Source organism: Bos mutus, chromosome 19 (genome assembly GCF_027580195.1).
Source record: "Bos mutus isolate GX-2022 chromosome 19, NWIPB_WYAK_1.1, whole genome shotgun sequence".
Lineage (NCBI taxonomy): Eukaryota > Metazoa > Chordata > Mammalia > Artiodactyla > Bovidae > Bos > Bos mutus.
Window position 1 is genome coordinate 52,246,388 of NC_091635.1, and position 18,150 is coordinate 52,264,537.

The 18,150-nt window shown below is 38.2% G+C and overlaps 2 protein-coding genes across 2 annotated transcripts in view; one reads left to right on the top strand and one right to left on the bottom strand.

Annotated features, from left to right (window-relative positions):
• The window catches only part of PPM1E (protein phosphatase, Mg2+/Mn2+ dependent 1E), a 220,355-nt gene that overhangs the window by 76,857 nt on the left and 125,348 nt on the right, over window positions 1-18,150 (bottom strand). The gene's annotated exons all lie outside the window — the stretch shown is intronic.
• Window positions 12,014-13,040, top strand: LOC102269570 (GTP cyclohydrolase 1). The gene has a single exon (XM_070388889.1). The coding sequence runs from the start codon at window positions 12,121-12,123 to the stop codon at window positions 12,868-12,870; it is 750 nt and encodes a 249-aa protein (XP_070244990.1). The 5' UTR covers window positions 12,014-12,120; the 3' UTR covers window positions 12,871-13,040.

Here is an 18,150-nt window from a genome sequence, read left to right on the forward strand (position 1 = left end):
AACGAACAGAGATCATTCTGTCGTTTTTGAGATTGCATCCAGGTACTGCATTTCCGGCTCTTTTGTTGACCATGATGGCTACTCCATTTCTTCTGAGGGATTCCTGCCCGCAGTAGTAGATATGATGGTCATCTGAGTTGAATTCACCCATTCCAGACCATTTCAGTTTGCTGATTCCTAGAATGTTGACTTTCACTCTTGCCATCTCCTGTTTGACCACTTCTAATTTACCTTGATTCATGGACCTAACATTCCAGGTTCCTATGCAATACTGCTCTTTACAGCATCGGACCTTGCTTCTATCACCAGTCACATCCACAACTGGGTATTGTTTTTGCTTTGGCTCCATCCCTTCATTCTTTCTGGAGTTATTTCTCCACTGACCTCCAGTAGCATATCCAGTAGCATAATTTATTTAGTCACAGAGAATCATCAAAGACTTAGGAAGACCGAACAAGGCTTAACTGAGTATTTCCTTAAACAGGATCAGGTAAATGGGGAATAGAAAATTCTGCCTTTATCAGTTACTTTCTGTTTATTTATAATTTATTATGTGCCAGGCATTGTCTTTATGTATATGATCTCATTTAATCCCTAACTGATGTGAAAAGCTGACTCACTGGAAAAGACCCTGAGGCTGGGAATGAACGATTGAAAGCAAAAGAAGAGGGCAGCAGGGGATGAGATGGTCAGATAGCATCACCGAGTAAATGGACACTAATTTCAGCAACTCCGGGAGAGAATGAAGAACAGAGAAGTCTGGCATGCTGCGGTCCAGGGGGTTGCAAAGAGTCAGACATGACTCAGCGACTGAACAAAAACAATCGCTCAAACAGTCTGTAGGGAGCAGCTCAGTTCAGTTCAGTCGTTCAGTCATGTCCAACTCTTTGTGACCCCATGAATTGCAGCACGCCAGGCCTCCCTGCCCATCACCAACTCCCGGAGTTCACCCAGACTCACGTCCATCGAGTCAGTGATGCCATCCAGCCATCTCATCCTCTGTCGTCCCCTTCTCCTCCTGCCCCCAATCCCTCCCAGCATCAGAGTCTTTTCCGATGAGTCAACTCTTCGCATGAGGTGGCCAAAGTACTGGAGTTTCAGCTTTAGCATCATTCCTTCCAAAGAAATCCCAGGGCTGATCTCCTTCACAACGGACTGGTTGGATCTCCTTGCAGTCCAAGGGACTCTCAAGAGTCTTCTCCAACACCACAGTTCAAAAGCATTAATTCTTTGGCACTCAGCCTTCTTCACAGTCCAACTCGAACATCCATACATGACCACAGGAAAAACCATAGCCTTGACTAGACAGACCTTTGGTGGCAAAGTAATGTCTCTGCTTTTGAATATGCTATCTAGGTTGGTCATAACTTTCCTTGTAAGGAGTAAGCGTCTTTTAATTTCATGGCTGCAGTCACCATCTGCAGTGATTTAAGGAGCAGCTATTAACTGCCTAAATAGAATATTTTGCTAGAAACTATTTTTTCCCAAACTATTTAATGGCCTTTAAAAATCTGTTTAAATAGAACATGTCTGAGAATGCATGTTGAATAGTAGGCATAGCTGAAGATATGATTATTCCCATTTTATAGATAAGAAAAATGAGTTAAGTGAATCAGTCAGAAAAGTAATGGGGGCAGAAACTAGAATACAAATCTTTAATCCACTAGTCCAATATTAATTGTTTCCTAATGCAAAGTAAGTCAACTACAATGCATTTTAATAGAGATAAACATTTTGAAAGTCCCTTGAATTTACAACAGAAATAAAACTATTTGGGGTAATAATAGTGTTTAATACAGCCAACTCTTAGTTTAGAGAGAGTTATAAGGATATAAAGATCAGGACTTTTCAAATTAACAAACTAGTGACCATACATGATCAATGTAGTCTTTGGTCACTGCAACTATTGATACGATATACTTGTGGCTTACAACAAAATCAGACACAAACAGAAAAGCCTGCCTCACTGTTCTTTCTCTTTCCCTCTATCCTCTCCTCTCTTTCTCATATACACACACCACAAAATGACAACAGCCTAAAATGCTAAGCAGTGATAACCATGGAAGACAAGAAGAAATGTCAAAAATCTATATTTAAATTAACCTTGCCACAGATTATGTGCTGAGTCTATGTAAAAATCACAGCTTTCTCAAAAAATCAGGCTTTGTTCACAAAACTTTCTCAAAAATCAGGTTTTGTCCACATGTTATATCAAAATCTGTTCAACTCACCACATCAAATTAATATAACTTATCACTGGTAATATTAACCTTGACCCCTTGGTTAAGACAGTGTTTGCAGGTTTCCCAGTATAATTTGGAAGTGAGTCAGCCCTGAAGTCAGGGACAGTTAACTCTCATAGTCTCACTTCTTGGAAAAGAGGACTTCACTTCTGTGTATTCTTCTAAAAAATATCTATAACCCCAGTCGAGTCATTTAGAAAACATTAATCAGATTAATTCAATTGAAGAACATTCCATAAAACATCTGGCCAGAATTCCTTAAGACGGTCAAGGTCATAGGAAACAAGGAAAGACTTAACAACTGTTGTACACCAGAACAGACCAAGGAGCCATGAAGATTAAATGCAATAAGATATCTTGGAAAGGGGCCTAGAATAAAAAAGGGACACTAGCAGAAAAACTATGACATCCAAATTAAATCTGAAGCTTAGTTAATAACAATGTACCAATGCTGGTTTCTTAGTTTGGTACAAGATGCTATGGTAATATAAGATGTAAACATTAGGGGAAACTGGTTAAGAGGTAGATGGGAATATTATCCTAACAGCTTTTTGTAAATCTAAAATTACTCAAAACAAACAAGTTTATTTTTTTTAAAAATCTGCCCAAGGTTACATACTTATACACTCATTCATTTCCTCACTGACCATTTCTCATTTCTACTCTTTCTTCGGTCCATCCCAGCCATAGCAGCCTCCTTGGTATTTCTTAAACATACGAATCATGCGCTCGTTTCAGGCCCTTTGTTCTTTGCATCATTTTTTCTGCTTGGAATGACCTTTCAGATATTCATATGGCTCATACCCTGACTTTAAGTCTCTGTCAAATGTAACACTATTATAGAGGATTTTCTAACCCACTTTGTATGAAAAAACAGTTCCTTACTGTTTTTATTACTTATTTGTGAATACATCGTCTGTCCACAGGGGCACAGTCAGTTTTGTTCACTGCTTTTATCTCCATCACTTAGAAGAACAGTACCTAAAAGCAACTTTTAAAATCCTTCAGGGATATCTGCATCTTAACAGGAACAAAACCTTAAATCAAAGGAATGAACCTCTTGTGTTATAATTTTAGATATCATAATAAACAAGTAGAAGTATTTAAAAGTAGAACAGTCTTCAAAACACCCCTTGGACTAGTTCTAAGGCTCACACTATTCTTTAGCACATAAGGAGTGGCTAAAGGTTATCCCCTGTTCTTGTATTACAATGAAAATTGAGGGAAGAAATGTAGAGAGACTTCTTTAAATTAATAGGATCAGAGCCAAAACAGGAAATTAAAGCTACCTTTCTGAATATGAACAGTACGAAGAGGATACCCTTAAATAAACAAGTTTGAAACAGTGATATTTTTAAATATGAAGAAGGGCTCATAACTAAAAGTAATTTCTCAGATTTGTTAGGAGCATGTTATTCAACATGGTGCCAGATTTTATTATATTCTGAAATGTCTTTAATTATACTAAAATTAAATCTTTAATTTCAGATTTCAATTTGGATGACCAAAGCCTAAGAGCTAGTTTTAGTTCAGACGTTCATATCAAAAATCTACCTGTTTCTAATGAACATTGTGCAGCATCTGCCATGGCATCTCATCGGCACCTACAGCTAAGCATCACAAACTCAAAGTGTTCTTGCGTCAGCAAGCCAACTGCCTCCACTATATCACGTTCCTCCTCTCTGCCAAACTGTTTATGCATCAGGCTAGGTTTCTAAAAATGAACTAAAATGGTTCTCAGAAACAAAACCTATTTTATTACAATTAAAGTCCAAGATGCAATACAGCTCAGGCTAACTCAAGGTATCAAGATAGCTGGAATTACTAATAAAGCTCTGCCAGCACACATATTTCTGTTTTAAGTTATTAATATGAGAAAAGCTTTAACGAGTGAGGAATCATTCATTTATTCAGCTAATATTTACTAAGTGCCTGCAAAACATCATAGAATGATCCCTTTTTGTCCTATGGGGCATAGAAAAATATATAACCCAGAGACCACCCTTCAGTAGTTTACAGTCCATTCAAATAATTAAAACTTTATTCCACTTTACATGTCTTTCCTATACAGTACTTGTACAGGCTTGGCAGGTATTATCATCTCCATTTGCCAGAATAAAAAAATTCAGTTGGAAGTGGTTAAGAATCTGGCAAAGGGCAAGTAATAGGATGGTATAATCATAACCTATAGGAGACCTATAGGAGATTAGAGGAGGTGGAAATTACTTCTAGCAAGGGTACTCATCTTTTTTCTTACTGACTGGTGTAGTTTTACACTTTGAATCTGATTTACAGGCTTAATCTTCAACACTTAATTGTGCCCCCAAACATACACCATTACCCTTCTCCCAAATTAGCTGCCTGTTTAGAAGAAATTGCCAGCTCATAGAACAAGATTAAAAGCATTGGCTTGGAATCTGGAATAAAATCTGTGTTCTGATACTTACTGCCTATGTAACCTTAAACAAGCCACTTAAACTCCTAAGCTTTTTATTTTTCTGTAAAATGGGCACATTACTTAGCATTCAGGGCAGCTGTGAGAATTAAAGGGCATAACTGACACATAGTACTTATTATTACAGAGCCACACTATTTAGCAGGATGCCTGGATTAGAGTAAAAATTTAAGAATGATAACATTATTTCATTTCCGGGGTTTCTACAGTGGCAACTGTGTGAGATTTTACTATCAACTATTAATTCATCCTTTCTCATCCTCTACACTTAGTTGATGACTAGGTCAAGAAATGTTATTGAAGATGTTCTGTGCTCTGCCACTCCATCAATCAAACCTCTTCTTCTGGACACGCCATCATAGCTTTTATCAATAGATGTAATCATCTTACTTGTTTTGGTTTATTGTCTAGCCTCCTCCTTTAGAATGGAAAGTCAGTGAAAGCATTATCATCTATACTCACTGCCTATCCATTGTTGTTGTTGTTCCATCACTCAGCTATGCCCGACTCTTTGCGACCCCATGGACTGCAGCACACTAGGCTTCCCTGCCCTTTGTATCTCCTGGAGCTTGCTCAAACTCATGTCCATTGAATCAGTGATGCCATCCAACCATCTCATCCTCTGTCGTCCCCTTCTCCTCCTGCCTTCAATCTTTCCCAGCATCAGGGCCTTTTCCAATGAGTTGGCTCCTTGCATCAGGTGGCCAAAGTATTGGAGCTTCAGCTTCAGCATCTCCCTCCAATGAATATTCAGGGTTGATTTCCTTTACCACTGACTGGTTGGATCTCCTTGCAGTCCAAGGGACTCTCAAGAGTCTTCTTCAACACCACAGTTCAGTTCAAAGGCATCAATTCTTCGGCACTCAGCCTTCTTTATGGTCCAACTCTCACATCCATACATGACCACTGGAAAAACCACAGCTTTGACTGTATGGACCTTTGTTGGCAAAGTGACATCTCTGCTTTGTAATATGCTGTCTAGGTTGGTCATAACTTTTCTTCCAAGGAGCAAACGTCCTTTAATTTCATGGCTGCAATCACTGTCGGCAGGGATTTTGGAGCCCAAGAAAATAAAGTCTGTTGCTGTTTCTATTTTCCCCCCATCTATTTGCCACAAAGTAATGGGATCAGATGCCATAATCTTGGTTTTCTGAATGCTGAGTTTTAAGCCAGTTTTTTCGCCCTCCTCTTTTACTTTCATCAAGAGGCTCTTTAATTCTTCACTTTCTGCCATAAGGGTGGTATCATCTGCATATCTGAGGTTATTATTGATATTTCTTCTGGCAATCTCGATTCCAGCCTGAGCTTCATCCAGCCCAGCATTTCGCATGATGTATTCTGCATATAAGTTAAATAAGCAGGATGACAATATACAGCCTTGACGTACTCTTCCAAATTTTGAACCAGCCCATTGTTCCACGTCTGGTTCTAACTGCTGCTTCTTGACCTGTATACAGATTTCTCAGGAGGCAGGTAAGGTGGTCTGGTATTCTCATCTCTTTCAAAATTTTCCACAGTTTGTTGTGATCCACACAATCAAAGGCTTTAGTATAGTCAGTGAAGCGGAAGTTTTTCTAGAATTCTCTTCCTTTTTCTATTATCCAACAGATGTTGGCAAGTTGATCTCTGGTTCCTCTGCCTTTTCTAAACCCAGCTTGTACATCTGGAAGAACTGAAATATTTGTTGACTGGATGAATGAATGAATAGGACTTGGTCTCTTCTCTTGAGAATGTTAGAGACTTCTAGGGAGGATACCCTAGTTAGATAATCTTAATAGAAAATTAAGACAGACTTGCATGTTAGATGTAATAGAAATCTGAAAGATGGCTAGGACAGTTTCCTGTTGGAGGTGACACCTCTTAGCTTTTTAAAACATATTTTGTTTAATTTCTTAAGTTCAGCTTGTTCTTTTCCTCAAGGAAAAAAACCCCCAACAAAGTCCAAAAAAACCCAAAAGTGCCAACTATATTTATTCAAAATTTATAATGTTCTAGGCACTATTTGGGGCACTTCCCTGGTGGCTCAGTGGTAAAGAATCTGTGTGCTAATGCAGGAGGCGTGGTTTTGATCCCTTGGAAAAGGAAATGGAAACCCACTCCAGCATTCTTGCCTGGGAAATCCCATGGGTAGAGGAGCCTGGCGGCCTAGAGTTCATGGGATTGCAAAAGAGTCAGACATGACTTAGCGACTAATAACAACAGGCACTGTTTGTAGTGCTTTCCAATTAATAACTCATTTAAACTTCAAAACAATTCTATGAGATAGATACTACGATAGCTCAAGAAACTGAAGCACAGAAATAGAAGTAACTTGTCAAAAGTCACATGATTCAAAACTGGGCATTTTGCTTTTTATCACTTCAATAAACTGTCTCTCAAAATCAACGGAAATACATTTTTAATGGAAGAACACAAAAGTAGTTTTATAAGGAGATTTTTCTTCTGTAAGGAATGAATTAATACTGTTAATTATTAACCTAACTCCTCAATAAAATATTAACAAATTTTATTTTAAAAAGCATAAAAAGAATTACACGCAAAGACAAACTGGGATTTATCTCAGGTATGTGAGGTTCATTTAACATTTGAAGATCAATGTAATCTATCACACCAACATGATCACATGATCATATCAACAGATGCAGAAAAAGCACTTAACAAAATCCAATATCCATTCATAATAAAAGCTCTTGTAAACTAGGAATAGAGGGAAAATTCCTCAATTTGATAGAGAATAACTAAGAAAAACCTACACCTCTAACATCAGACTTTAGATCAGGTACAAGCAAGCATGTTTCCTCTCACCACTCCTCTTCAATATCTCCCTGGAAGTCCTTGTTAATGCAGCAAGGTAAGAAAACAAAGTAAAAGGTATACAGAGTGGGAAGATACAAAAGTACCTAGCTATAGGCCACTCATTTTCTGAAAAATGGTAAGTTCTTTCTTATACAGTGCTGTTTTCACTCTGTAATAATTCTGCAATTCAAATTTTCCATATTATTTCTTTATCTCAATATAGTCTCTAAAGAGGAATGCTTATTTTAAATATTATGTAAATGGAATTTTTAGTACATACTCAGTCTCATTTTCTGATTCCTCCTCCTGTTTCTGATTCTAAACATTGTAGTACCCCAGGGGTCAGTCCTTGAACCTCTACTATTGTCTACATTTACCTCAACTTGTATTATCTACCGTATCTCAACTTGTAGCTTTAAACACCACTATTTCTTCATGACTCTCTAATATTTACTTCTAGCCCAAACATCTAAACCCAGGCCTCTATTTCCTCTTGTTTACTCAATAACTTAACTTGGAAGTCTAATAGATGTTCTGAACTTAGAATGACTGAAGTCAAATTCCTGACCCCCAGTCCCCAAACCTGATCCTCCCATGATCTTCCCAATTTCTGCAAACTGCAACTCTATTTATTGATAAAAGTCTTTAAGTCACTTTTGACTTCTCTTTCTCAGCCCTAACATGAGCAGATACAGGTGACTTTTCTTCAAAATATACCCATATTGTGACCATTTCTCACCATCACAACATCTATCACTCTAGTCCATCTTCTGCGATAGCTGAATAGCTGGAATCTGCATCCACTCAAACTTACAGTCTATTTCCCACACTGTAACCAAACAGATCAAACTTCAAACCAAAGTAACACCCCAAAGAAATGAATTCAGGCAAGAATCATTAATGGATATCTGCATCAATAAATAATATTATGGCATTGTGATTATATAAGTAAATATGCTTATTTTTAAGGATGAAGTGTTGTATATGCAACTTTCAAATGGCTCAGCAAAAACAGATAGATGGACAGACACAGATAAAACAATAAAGGCAAAAGGTTAACAGCTGCTGAAACCAACAGGTGGGCAAATGGATACTCATACGATTTTTTTCAACTGTTTTGAATGTTTGGAAAATTTCATTAAAAATTTGGGCTGGTGGCTCAGTGGTAAAGAATCCACCTGCCAATGCAGGAGACATGGGTTGGATCCCTGGATCCAGGGAAATCCCACATGCCACAGAGCAGCTAAGCCCGTGCACCACAACTACTGAGCCTGTGCTCTAGAGCCCAGGAATTGCAACTACTGAAGCCCTAGAGCCCGGTACTCTGTGACAAAAGAAGGTACCGCAATAAGAAGCCCGCACCACAACTAGAGAGGAGCCTCCGCTCTCCTCCACTAGAGAAACACCTGCTCAGCAACCAAGACCCAGCACAGCCAAAAGTGAATAAACAAAATATATTTTTTAATTAGGGAAGAAAAATATTTCAAGTCAAATTATGTCTCACTCAAAACCCGATGGCTTCCCATTATATTCAAAGTCAAGTCAAAGTTCTCACAATGGTCTACAATGCCCTGAGTAATTTGGGTCTGTCCCCCAACCACAACTCTTAGCCCTAACTCTCTCCACTACTCACTCCTTTACACCTGTTTCTCAAACGTACCAGGCACTTCTCCATCTGAAGGAAGTATACACACCCTCACTCCATGTGAGACACAACTCGACCTTAACCCTATATTATGCAGCAGTCTCTTCTTCAATCCTTTGTGCTTTCTATGACCCTTACTTTCCTTTATTTTTCCCCATAAATATATCCTACCTTATATATTATATATTTGTCTGTTTTTGTTCATTGGCTAGTCCCCCAGAGTGGTGCCTCTCCATGAAGGTCAGGACTGTTCACTTCTACCCCCAGTACAAAGGACAATACCTAGCACAGAGTAGCAAAATAACTAATATTTGTTACGTGAAGGGAAAAAATGAATATCAAAAAAGGGGCAGCATAAATCGTTTTTTATTATTAATTTAAATGAACATCCATGAAGAGAACTATATTACAAAATCTCCAGTGAAAAACGAGATAGAGGAAACCACATATTTTTCCTTAGAAATAAATCCATTATCTCCACCCTTATGCTTTTCATGCATTAGCAGTTTTCATGATGAAAAATAAAAATTCTCAGAGTTAGGTTCATAAACTGAAACTCATATTGAAACATTCATGGTTATTTCATGTATAAAAGATCACTTTTATACAAAAAATTTATAGCTTAAAAAACTAGAGTAAAAATTTATGATCCTGAAAAATAAAATTTCAAAATAACAACCTAACTTGGGCAATTGTGGAGTAAAATAACCAACTGATTCAGAATTATAAAATAAGCATATTTAATCCACTTATAAAAAAACTAACGGTGGCTTCCTATGAGAACTGAAGAGGCTGAATGACAAAGATTAGAGAAAGACATACTTTTTACTGTATACCAATTTGTATCTTTTGATTTTGTATCACATGTAATCAGTTCAGTTCAGTCATTCAGTTGTGTCTGACTCTTTATGACCCCACCGACTGCAGCATGCCAGGCTTCTCTGTCGGTCACCAACTCCCAGAGCTTACTCAAACTCATGTCTATCGAGTCGGTGATGCCCTCCAACCATCTCATCTTCTGTCATCCCCTTCTCCTCCTGCCTTCAATCTTTCTCACCAACAGGGTTTTTTCCAGTGAGTCAGCTCTTCGCATTAGGTAGCCAAAGTATTGGAGTTTCAGCTTCAGCATCAGTCCTTCCAATGAATATTCAGGACTGATTTCCTTCAGGATGGACTGGTTGAATCTCCTTGCAGTCCAAGGGACTCTCAAGAGTCTTCTCCAACACAGTTCAAAAGCATCAATTCCTTGGCACTCAGCTATTTTTATAGTCCAACTCTCACATCCGTACATGACTACTGGAAAAACCAAAGCTTTGATTAGAAGGACCTTTGTGAACAAAGTAAGTCTCTGCTTTTTAATATGCTGTCTAGGTTGGTCATAGCTTTTATTCCAAGAAGCAAGCTCTTTTAATTTCATGGCTGCAGTCACCATCTTCAGGGATTTTGGAGCCCAAGAAAATAAAGTCTCTCACTGTTTCCATTGTTTCCCCATCTATTTGCCACGAAGTGATGGGACCAGATGCCATGATCTTAGTTTTCTGAATGCTGAGTGTTAAGTCAACTTTTTCACCCTCCTCTTTCATTAAGAGGCTCTTTAGTTCTTCTTTGCTTTCTGCCATAAGGGTGGTGTCATCTGCATATCTGAGGTTATTGATATTTCTCCCAGCAATCTTGATTCCAGCTTGTGCTTCATCTAGCCTGGCATTTCGCATGATGTTAAACTCTGCATATAAGTTAAATAATCAGGGTAATAACATACAGCCTTAATGTACTCCTTTCCCTATTTAGAACCAGTCTGTTGTTCCATGTCCATTTCTAACTGTTGTTTTTTGACCTGCATACAGATTTCTCAGGAGGCAGATCAGGTGGTCTGGTATTCCCATCTCTGTAAGAACTGTCCACAGTTTTTTGTGATCCACATAATCAAAGGCTTTAGAAAACTCAGCAGTGGCCACAGGACTGGAAAAAGTCAGTTTCATTCCAATCTCTAAGAAAGGCAATGCCAAAGAATATTTAAACTACCGCACAATTGCACTCATCTCACATGCTAGCACCCACTCCACTGTTCTTGCCTGGAGAATCCCAGGGACGGGGGAGCCTGGTAGGAGGCCATCTACGGGCTGCACAGAGTCGGACACGACTGAAGCGACTTAGCAGCAGCAGCACATGCTAGCAGGGCAATGCTCAAAAATCTCCAAGTCAGGCTTCAACAGTGTGTGAACCGTGAACTTCCAGATGTTCAAACTGGATTTAGAAAAGGCAGAGAAACCAGAGATCAAATTGCCAACATCCGTTGGATCATCGAAAAAGCAAGAGAGTTCCAGAAAAACATCTACTTCTGTTTTATTGACTATGCCAAAGCCTTAGACTGTGTGGATCACAACAAACTGTGGAAAATCAGGTGTAATATTAAGCATAATTTTTATAAACATTGTATGTAAACTTCAACTTCTGGCATGAAATAAATACGTAGATTAACTCTTTCACTGAAAATAATTTAGAATATTATTTTAAAATCTTCTTTAACATATCCAGAAGTTAGGAAAAATTATGCAATATTCACACCAAAGAAACTAAGTCAAGGCAGAAGCCCCCAGAAGTAAAGTGAATACTGAAGCTAACTTTTGCCTTGAGGGCATTTGCCAACTGCCCTGGCTGATTTGGAGATCAGGGGACAAAGTGCTGAGTATTCCCAAGTAGGAATCTAGTTAATGATACCTTGATGAAGCAGGGACTTTTCAAACCAACACCTCACAGTAAAGGTAAACTTGGAAATGTCACCCTCCAAACTTCAAATGCTAGAAAAATCACTGGCTTTAAATCACAATGGATGGCTCGTCTGTTCCAGACTCGGAAAGTGTTGCTGACTCCAGGCCTATCTTCCTCAGGTGACTCGGGTCAGAGCCCACTCCCGGCCCAGGAAGTTCACTTGAAGTCCCTCACGCACCCGAGGGTCCTTCCGGAGCGGCAGCGACGGGTCCATGGAGAAGGGTCCGGGGCGGGTGACGCTGAAGTCGCGGGGCGCCAGGTGCAGCAATGGGTTCCTCGAAGGGGAGCCGCCGCGGCCCGGGCCAAGCCCGCCCGCCGAGAAGCCGCCGCGACCGGAGAGCAAGAGCGCCCAGCCGGCGGACGGCTGGAATGGCGAGCGGCCTCGCAGCGAGGAGGACAACGAGCTGAACCTCCCCAACCTGGCGGCCGCCTACTCGTCCATCCTGCGCTCGCTGGGAGAGGACCCCGAGCGGCAGGGGCTGATCAAGACGCCCTGGAGGGCGGCCACGGCCATGCAGTTCTTCACCAAAGGCTACCAGGAAACCATCTCAGATGTCCTAAATGATGCTATATTTGATGAAGACCATGATGAGATGGTGATTGTGAAGGACATAGACATGTTTTCCATGTGTGAACATCATCTAGTTCCTTTTGTTGGAAAGGTCCATATCGGTTATCTTCCTAACAAGCAAGTTCTTGGCCTCAGCAAACTTGCTCGGATTGTAGAAATCTACAGTAGAAGATTACAAGTTCAGGAGCGCCTTACGAAACAAATTGCCGTAGCAATCATAGAGGCCTTGCGACCTGCTGGAGTGGGGGTCGTGGTTGAAGCAACACACATGTGCATGGTAATGCGAGGAGTGCAGAAAATGAACAGCAGAACCGTGACGAGCACAATGTTGGGGGTGTTCCGGGAGGACCCGAAGACTCGGGAAGAGTTTCTGAGCCTCATCAAGAGCTGAGCCTCAGCTTGTGCCACGTGATTTTCAGATCGTGCAGCTAGAAGCGTTGTTTTGTCTGGTCTTAATTGTTTGTACATTCCACTTCCAGTTGTTACAGATGTGAACTCTCATCTTTGTCATTAATTGTATTTAATAATTATTTATAGCAAGTCAAATAAAAGTAATTAATTAAGGGGAAAAAAAAAAAAAAAAAAAAAAATCACAATGGAGATGGGGAAAGAAATCCCCCCAGGGGTTCACAACCTCAGTGTGGCTCACACAAAAGATTGCAACCCGTATTCATACAATCTGTAAAGTCCAAGAAAGACCATGCTAAGAATTTAGTTGAAAGTTATTTTAGTCTGGTTAATACTCTTAGGACACCCAAGAGAAGCAGACTGAAAATGCTTTCTGGATAAATCCAAGCCTTATTTTAGGCTTCAAATAATTTTCCACAAAAAAATTTCAAGGGTAATTATAGCTCATAGTCAAAATTATAAAGTATACAAAGAAAGAAGACACCACAAGCAATAGTCAGTGGAAACAAAAGATAACAGAACTACAAACTCAGGTAAGTGAACTACCTATGTTCAGGCTATAAAATCAGTTTGTTTACTAAGAAATAAAAGACCTGAAAATTTAAGCAAAAGAAAAAAAAAGCAGATCCAAATAAAATCAAACCAAACATCTAGAAATTAAAAATATAAACTCAATGGATCAGACTAATAACAGAATAAATCCAGAGGAAATTAATACTAGTAAATTAGAATATAAACATGAAAAGAATTTTCCATAATGCAACACAGAGAAGCTAGAGATGAAAAACATAAGAGCATTCCTAGCCACAGCAATCAGACAAGAAATAAAAGGAATCCAATTGGAAGAAAAGAAGCAAAACTGTGACTGTCTGCAGATGCCTCTACACTATATGTAGAAAATCCTAAAGATGCCACCAAAATACTATTGCAATAAATGAATTCCATAAAGTTGCAGGATACAATATTAATACACAGAAATATATTGCATTTCTGAAGTGACTTAGCATAGCATACACTAATAATAAATTATCAGGAAAAAAAAATCAAGAAGACAATTCCATTTACAATTGCATCCAAAAGAATAAAATACCTAAGAATAAATTAGAGACTTGGACTCTGAAAACTGTAAGACGTTGATGAAAGAAATTAAAGACAACACAAACAAATGAAAAAATTGACTGTGCTCATGGATTGGAAGGATTATAGTTGTTAAAATCACTATATTATTCAAGACAACCTACAGATTCAATGCAATCCCTACCAAATACCAAGGGCATTTTTCATAGAACTAGAACAAAGAATCCTAACACCTGTATGGAAATGCAAAAGGTCCTGAATAGCCAAAGCAATGGCAGAAAAAAAGTTGGAGGCATCACGCTTCTTGATTTCAAACTATACTACAAAGCTAGACTCATCAGAACAGTATGATACTGGCATAAAAACAGACATATAGATCAATGGGACACAATAGAGAGCTCAGAAATATATATATAATGTATTACATTAACTATATAATGTAATTATGTTATTATAATTACATAATTATAATGTATTACATAATGTACATTATAGTTAATATACATTAACTATATAATGTAATACATTAACTTATATAGTTAATGTATTACAAAAAAGGCAAGAATATACAGTAGAGTAAAGGCAGCCTCTTCAATAAATGATGCTGGGAAAGCTAGATAGCTACATGCAAAAGAATCAAACCAAATAATTTTCTCACACCATATACAAAAATAAACTCAAATATGGATTCAAGATTTAAAATATAAGACCTGAAACAAAAAAAAACTCCCAGAAGAAAACACACGCAGCATACTCTGTGACACTGGTCTCAACAACATTTTTTTTGGAACTGTCTCATTAGGCAAGGGAAGCAAAAGCAAAAATAAATGAGATGAAATCAAACTAAAAAGTTTTTGCACAGTGAAGGACATTATCAATAAAATGAAAAGGCAGCCTACTGAATGGGAAAAGATATTTGCAAATGATATATCCAATAAGGGGTTAATATTCAAAATACAAAGAACTCATACAACTCAACATTCAAAAAAAAAAATCTTGATTAGACAATGAACATGAATAGATATTTTTCCAAAGGCAACATACTGATGGTCAAAAGGCACATGAAAAGATGCTCAACATCACTAATAAACAAGGAAATGCAAATCAAACCACAGAGAGATACCACCTCACACCTGTCAGGACGGCTGTTATCAAAAAGGCCATAAATGACAAGTGTTCACAAGAATGTGGAGAAAGGGAATCTTCTTGTACTGTCTGGGGTTGTAAAATGGTATAGCCACTATGGAAACAGTATGGAGCTTCCTCAAAAAATTAAAAAATAGAACTGCCGCAAGATTCAGCAATTTCACTTCTGGGTAGTCACCCTAAGAAAATAAAAACTAATTCAAAAAAATATATATGCACCTTAGTGTTCACTGAAGCATTATTTACAATAACTAAAACACAGAAGCAACCTAAATGTCTATCAATAGATAAATGGATAAAGCAGCTGTGGTTTATACAGGTACATACATACATGAGTGTACGCGCTCAGTGGCTTCAATCGTGTCCAGCTCTTTGTGACCCCATGGACTGTAGCCTGCCAGGCTCCTCTGTCCATGGGATTCTTCAGGTAAGAATACTGGAATAGGTTGCCACTTCCTTCCCCAGGGAATCTTTCCAACCTAGGGATCAAACGCACGTCTCTTGCATCTCCTGCATTGCTGGTGGATTCTTTACCCACTGAGCCACCTGGGAAGCCCCACATACATACATACAATGGAATACTACTCTGCCATAAAAAAATGAAACCTTGCCATTTGTGACAACATGGGTGGATCTAGAGGGTATTATGTTAAGTGAAGTAAATTAGTCACAGAAAGGCAGATACCATATGATCTAATTTATATGTGAAATCTAAAAAACAAAATAAACAAAGAAAAATGAAAACAGACTCATAGATACAGAGAAAGAAATGGGTGGTTGCCAAAGGAGTGGTAGATTAGCAAGGCGGGGGTAGGGGATTAGATGAATAGGTTAGGAAGTACAAACATTTAATTACAAAATGCATAAGTCACGAGGATGTAATTTACAGCATAAGGGATATGGTCAATAATACTGTAATAACTTTGTATGGGGACAGATGGTTACTAGACTTATTGTGGTAATCCCTCCATAATGCGTGCAAATGTCAAATCACTAGATGACATACCTAAAACTAACACAATATTGTACATCAACTGCATTTCAATTTTAAAAATATGAGAGTTAAGAGACATGAAAGATAAAAAGAACAGGTCTAACATTTAATTAGACTTCTAGAAGAGGAGAGGAAAAAAGGATAGAGGTACACTATTTGAAGATATAAAGAATGAGTATTGGTTCAGTATATATATGATTACTTTATAAGAAACTGCTTTATCTTTTTTCAAATTGGTTATTTCTGCCTTTTTACATCTTTTTAAAAAGTTTTATTCATTTTTTAATTCTCTTTTACATCCTTTCATCATTCTTTAAGCACCTTCTTACTTTCAGGTACAAGATGGTCTAGGATCATCTTTTATATCCTTTCCCCAGCTTGAAATCAGCAACTCTAGTCCCTTTTAGGGGATAACAGTATTTGGAAGCTTCTATTTTGGTACTAGCTATGCTCACTGATATTAAATTATCTAGAGGCATTCTCAATAGACATAGCTAGAGAATGTATGTATGAAAATATGTATATTTGTGGTAAACATATACACATACACACATTTCATCTCTGTTTCTATGTGTGTGTGTATCTCCACAGATACAGAAAACCATGTGTTCACAATGATAATCTCTAATTTCAACTTAATACCACAAGCCCATTCTAGGTTTCTTCCTTTCTATATATGTAACTCTATTCCAATAATAAGAAACTTGGTTCCTGTTATCCTTAATGTATTTACTTCCTATTATCGTTAATATACCCTGAACATGAACAGTCTTCCATTCGTAATCAATTCCCCATCATCCCACCCCCACTATGCTCTCCTTGCCATGCTTGAACACCAACGCCCCTCACTTGGTCAGAGCTACCTCTACTCTTTGCAAATACTCTCCTAACCCAAGTTCAGTCTCTATTACCCATAATATGATGACACTATTACCTTTCTACATGGAATCCCTGATCACTCTTTTCAGGCTCTTATATCCCCCACCATACCACCCACCACCGACCCCATCCCCTGCTTATGGATACCCTCTCCTTACCTCACTTGGGCTCTGACGCTCAATATCAGGATGCCCTCTCATGTGGATACCATCTTGACTTGATTCAAGCTCTCACAACCTGTGCCAAGATGCCTGCAATATGGACACCTTTCTCATCTTGTTTTGGCTTTGACATTCCACAATGGGACAGAGCTACTGCTTCCATGACCTCATGAAAACATCTTTTTCCCTATTCTACGCTACCCTCACACATAGATGTTCTCCTTACTCCATTTGGATCACCTCTCTACACGGATGCCCCCCCACCGATACACATACCCTCAATATCTGACATTAAAGTGCTCTTTTTACATGGATGTATCATGTAAAAAGCCTAGTATCATCCCTAGGCTCCAACAATCTGTTGGAAATGACACAGAGTATGTTCTCAGATTGTTGTGAACTTAAGCTAAAATTCAATATTTAAGAGATAACTAGAAAGTCACCATTTGTTTGAAAATTATATAATTTGCTTCCATAAGATCCATGGATCAAAATGTCATCAGAGTGGAAAAGAGACTATTTTGAACTAATGATAAGGAAAACACTACATATCAAAAATTTGTGGGACACAGTTAAAGCCACGCTTATAAGACATTTTTATCTCTAAATGGATACATTAGAAAAGAAAAAACGTCTTTAAAAATCAATGTTTTAAGCATTTATCTCAGAGAGTAAGATAAAGAACAGAAAACTGAATCAAAAAAGAAGGAAGAAAATAATGAGAAGAAACTAATGAATGAAAAAATAAACATACAACAATGAAAATCAACTAAGCTAATGAAAAGCCTAGTTTAAAAAAAAAAAAAAAGACTAATAAAATTAATCAACCCTGGTGTGGAAAAGAGAAATCATAAATTACTATAAGGCATGAAAATAGTATACTGTTATAAATCATACGGATTCAAAAATAACCAAAAGGGGGACTTCCCTGGTGGTCCAGTGGTTAAGAATCTGCCTGCCAATGCAGGGGACATGGGTTCAGGCCCTGATCCAGTAAGATCCCACA

Bases quoted from the DNA above. Each gene is read 5' to 3' on its own strand.
- LOC102269570 (XM_070388889.1), top strand. From the start codon at position 12,121: ATGGAGAAGGGTCCGGGGCGGGTGACGCTGAAGTCGCGGGGCGCCAGG.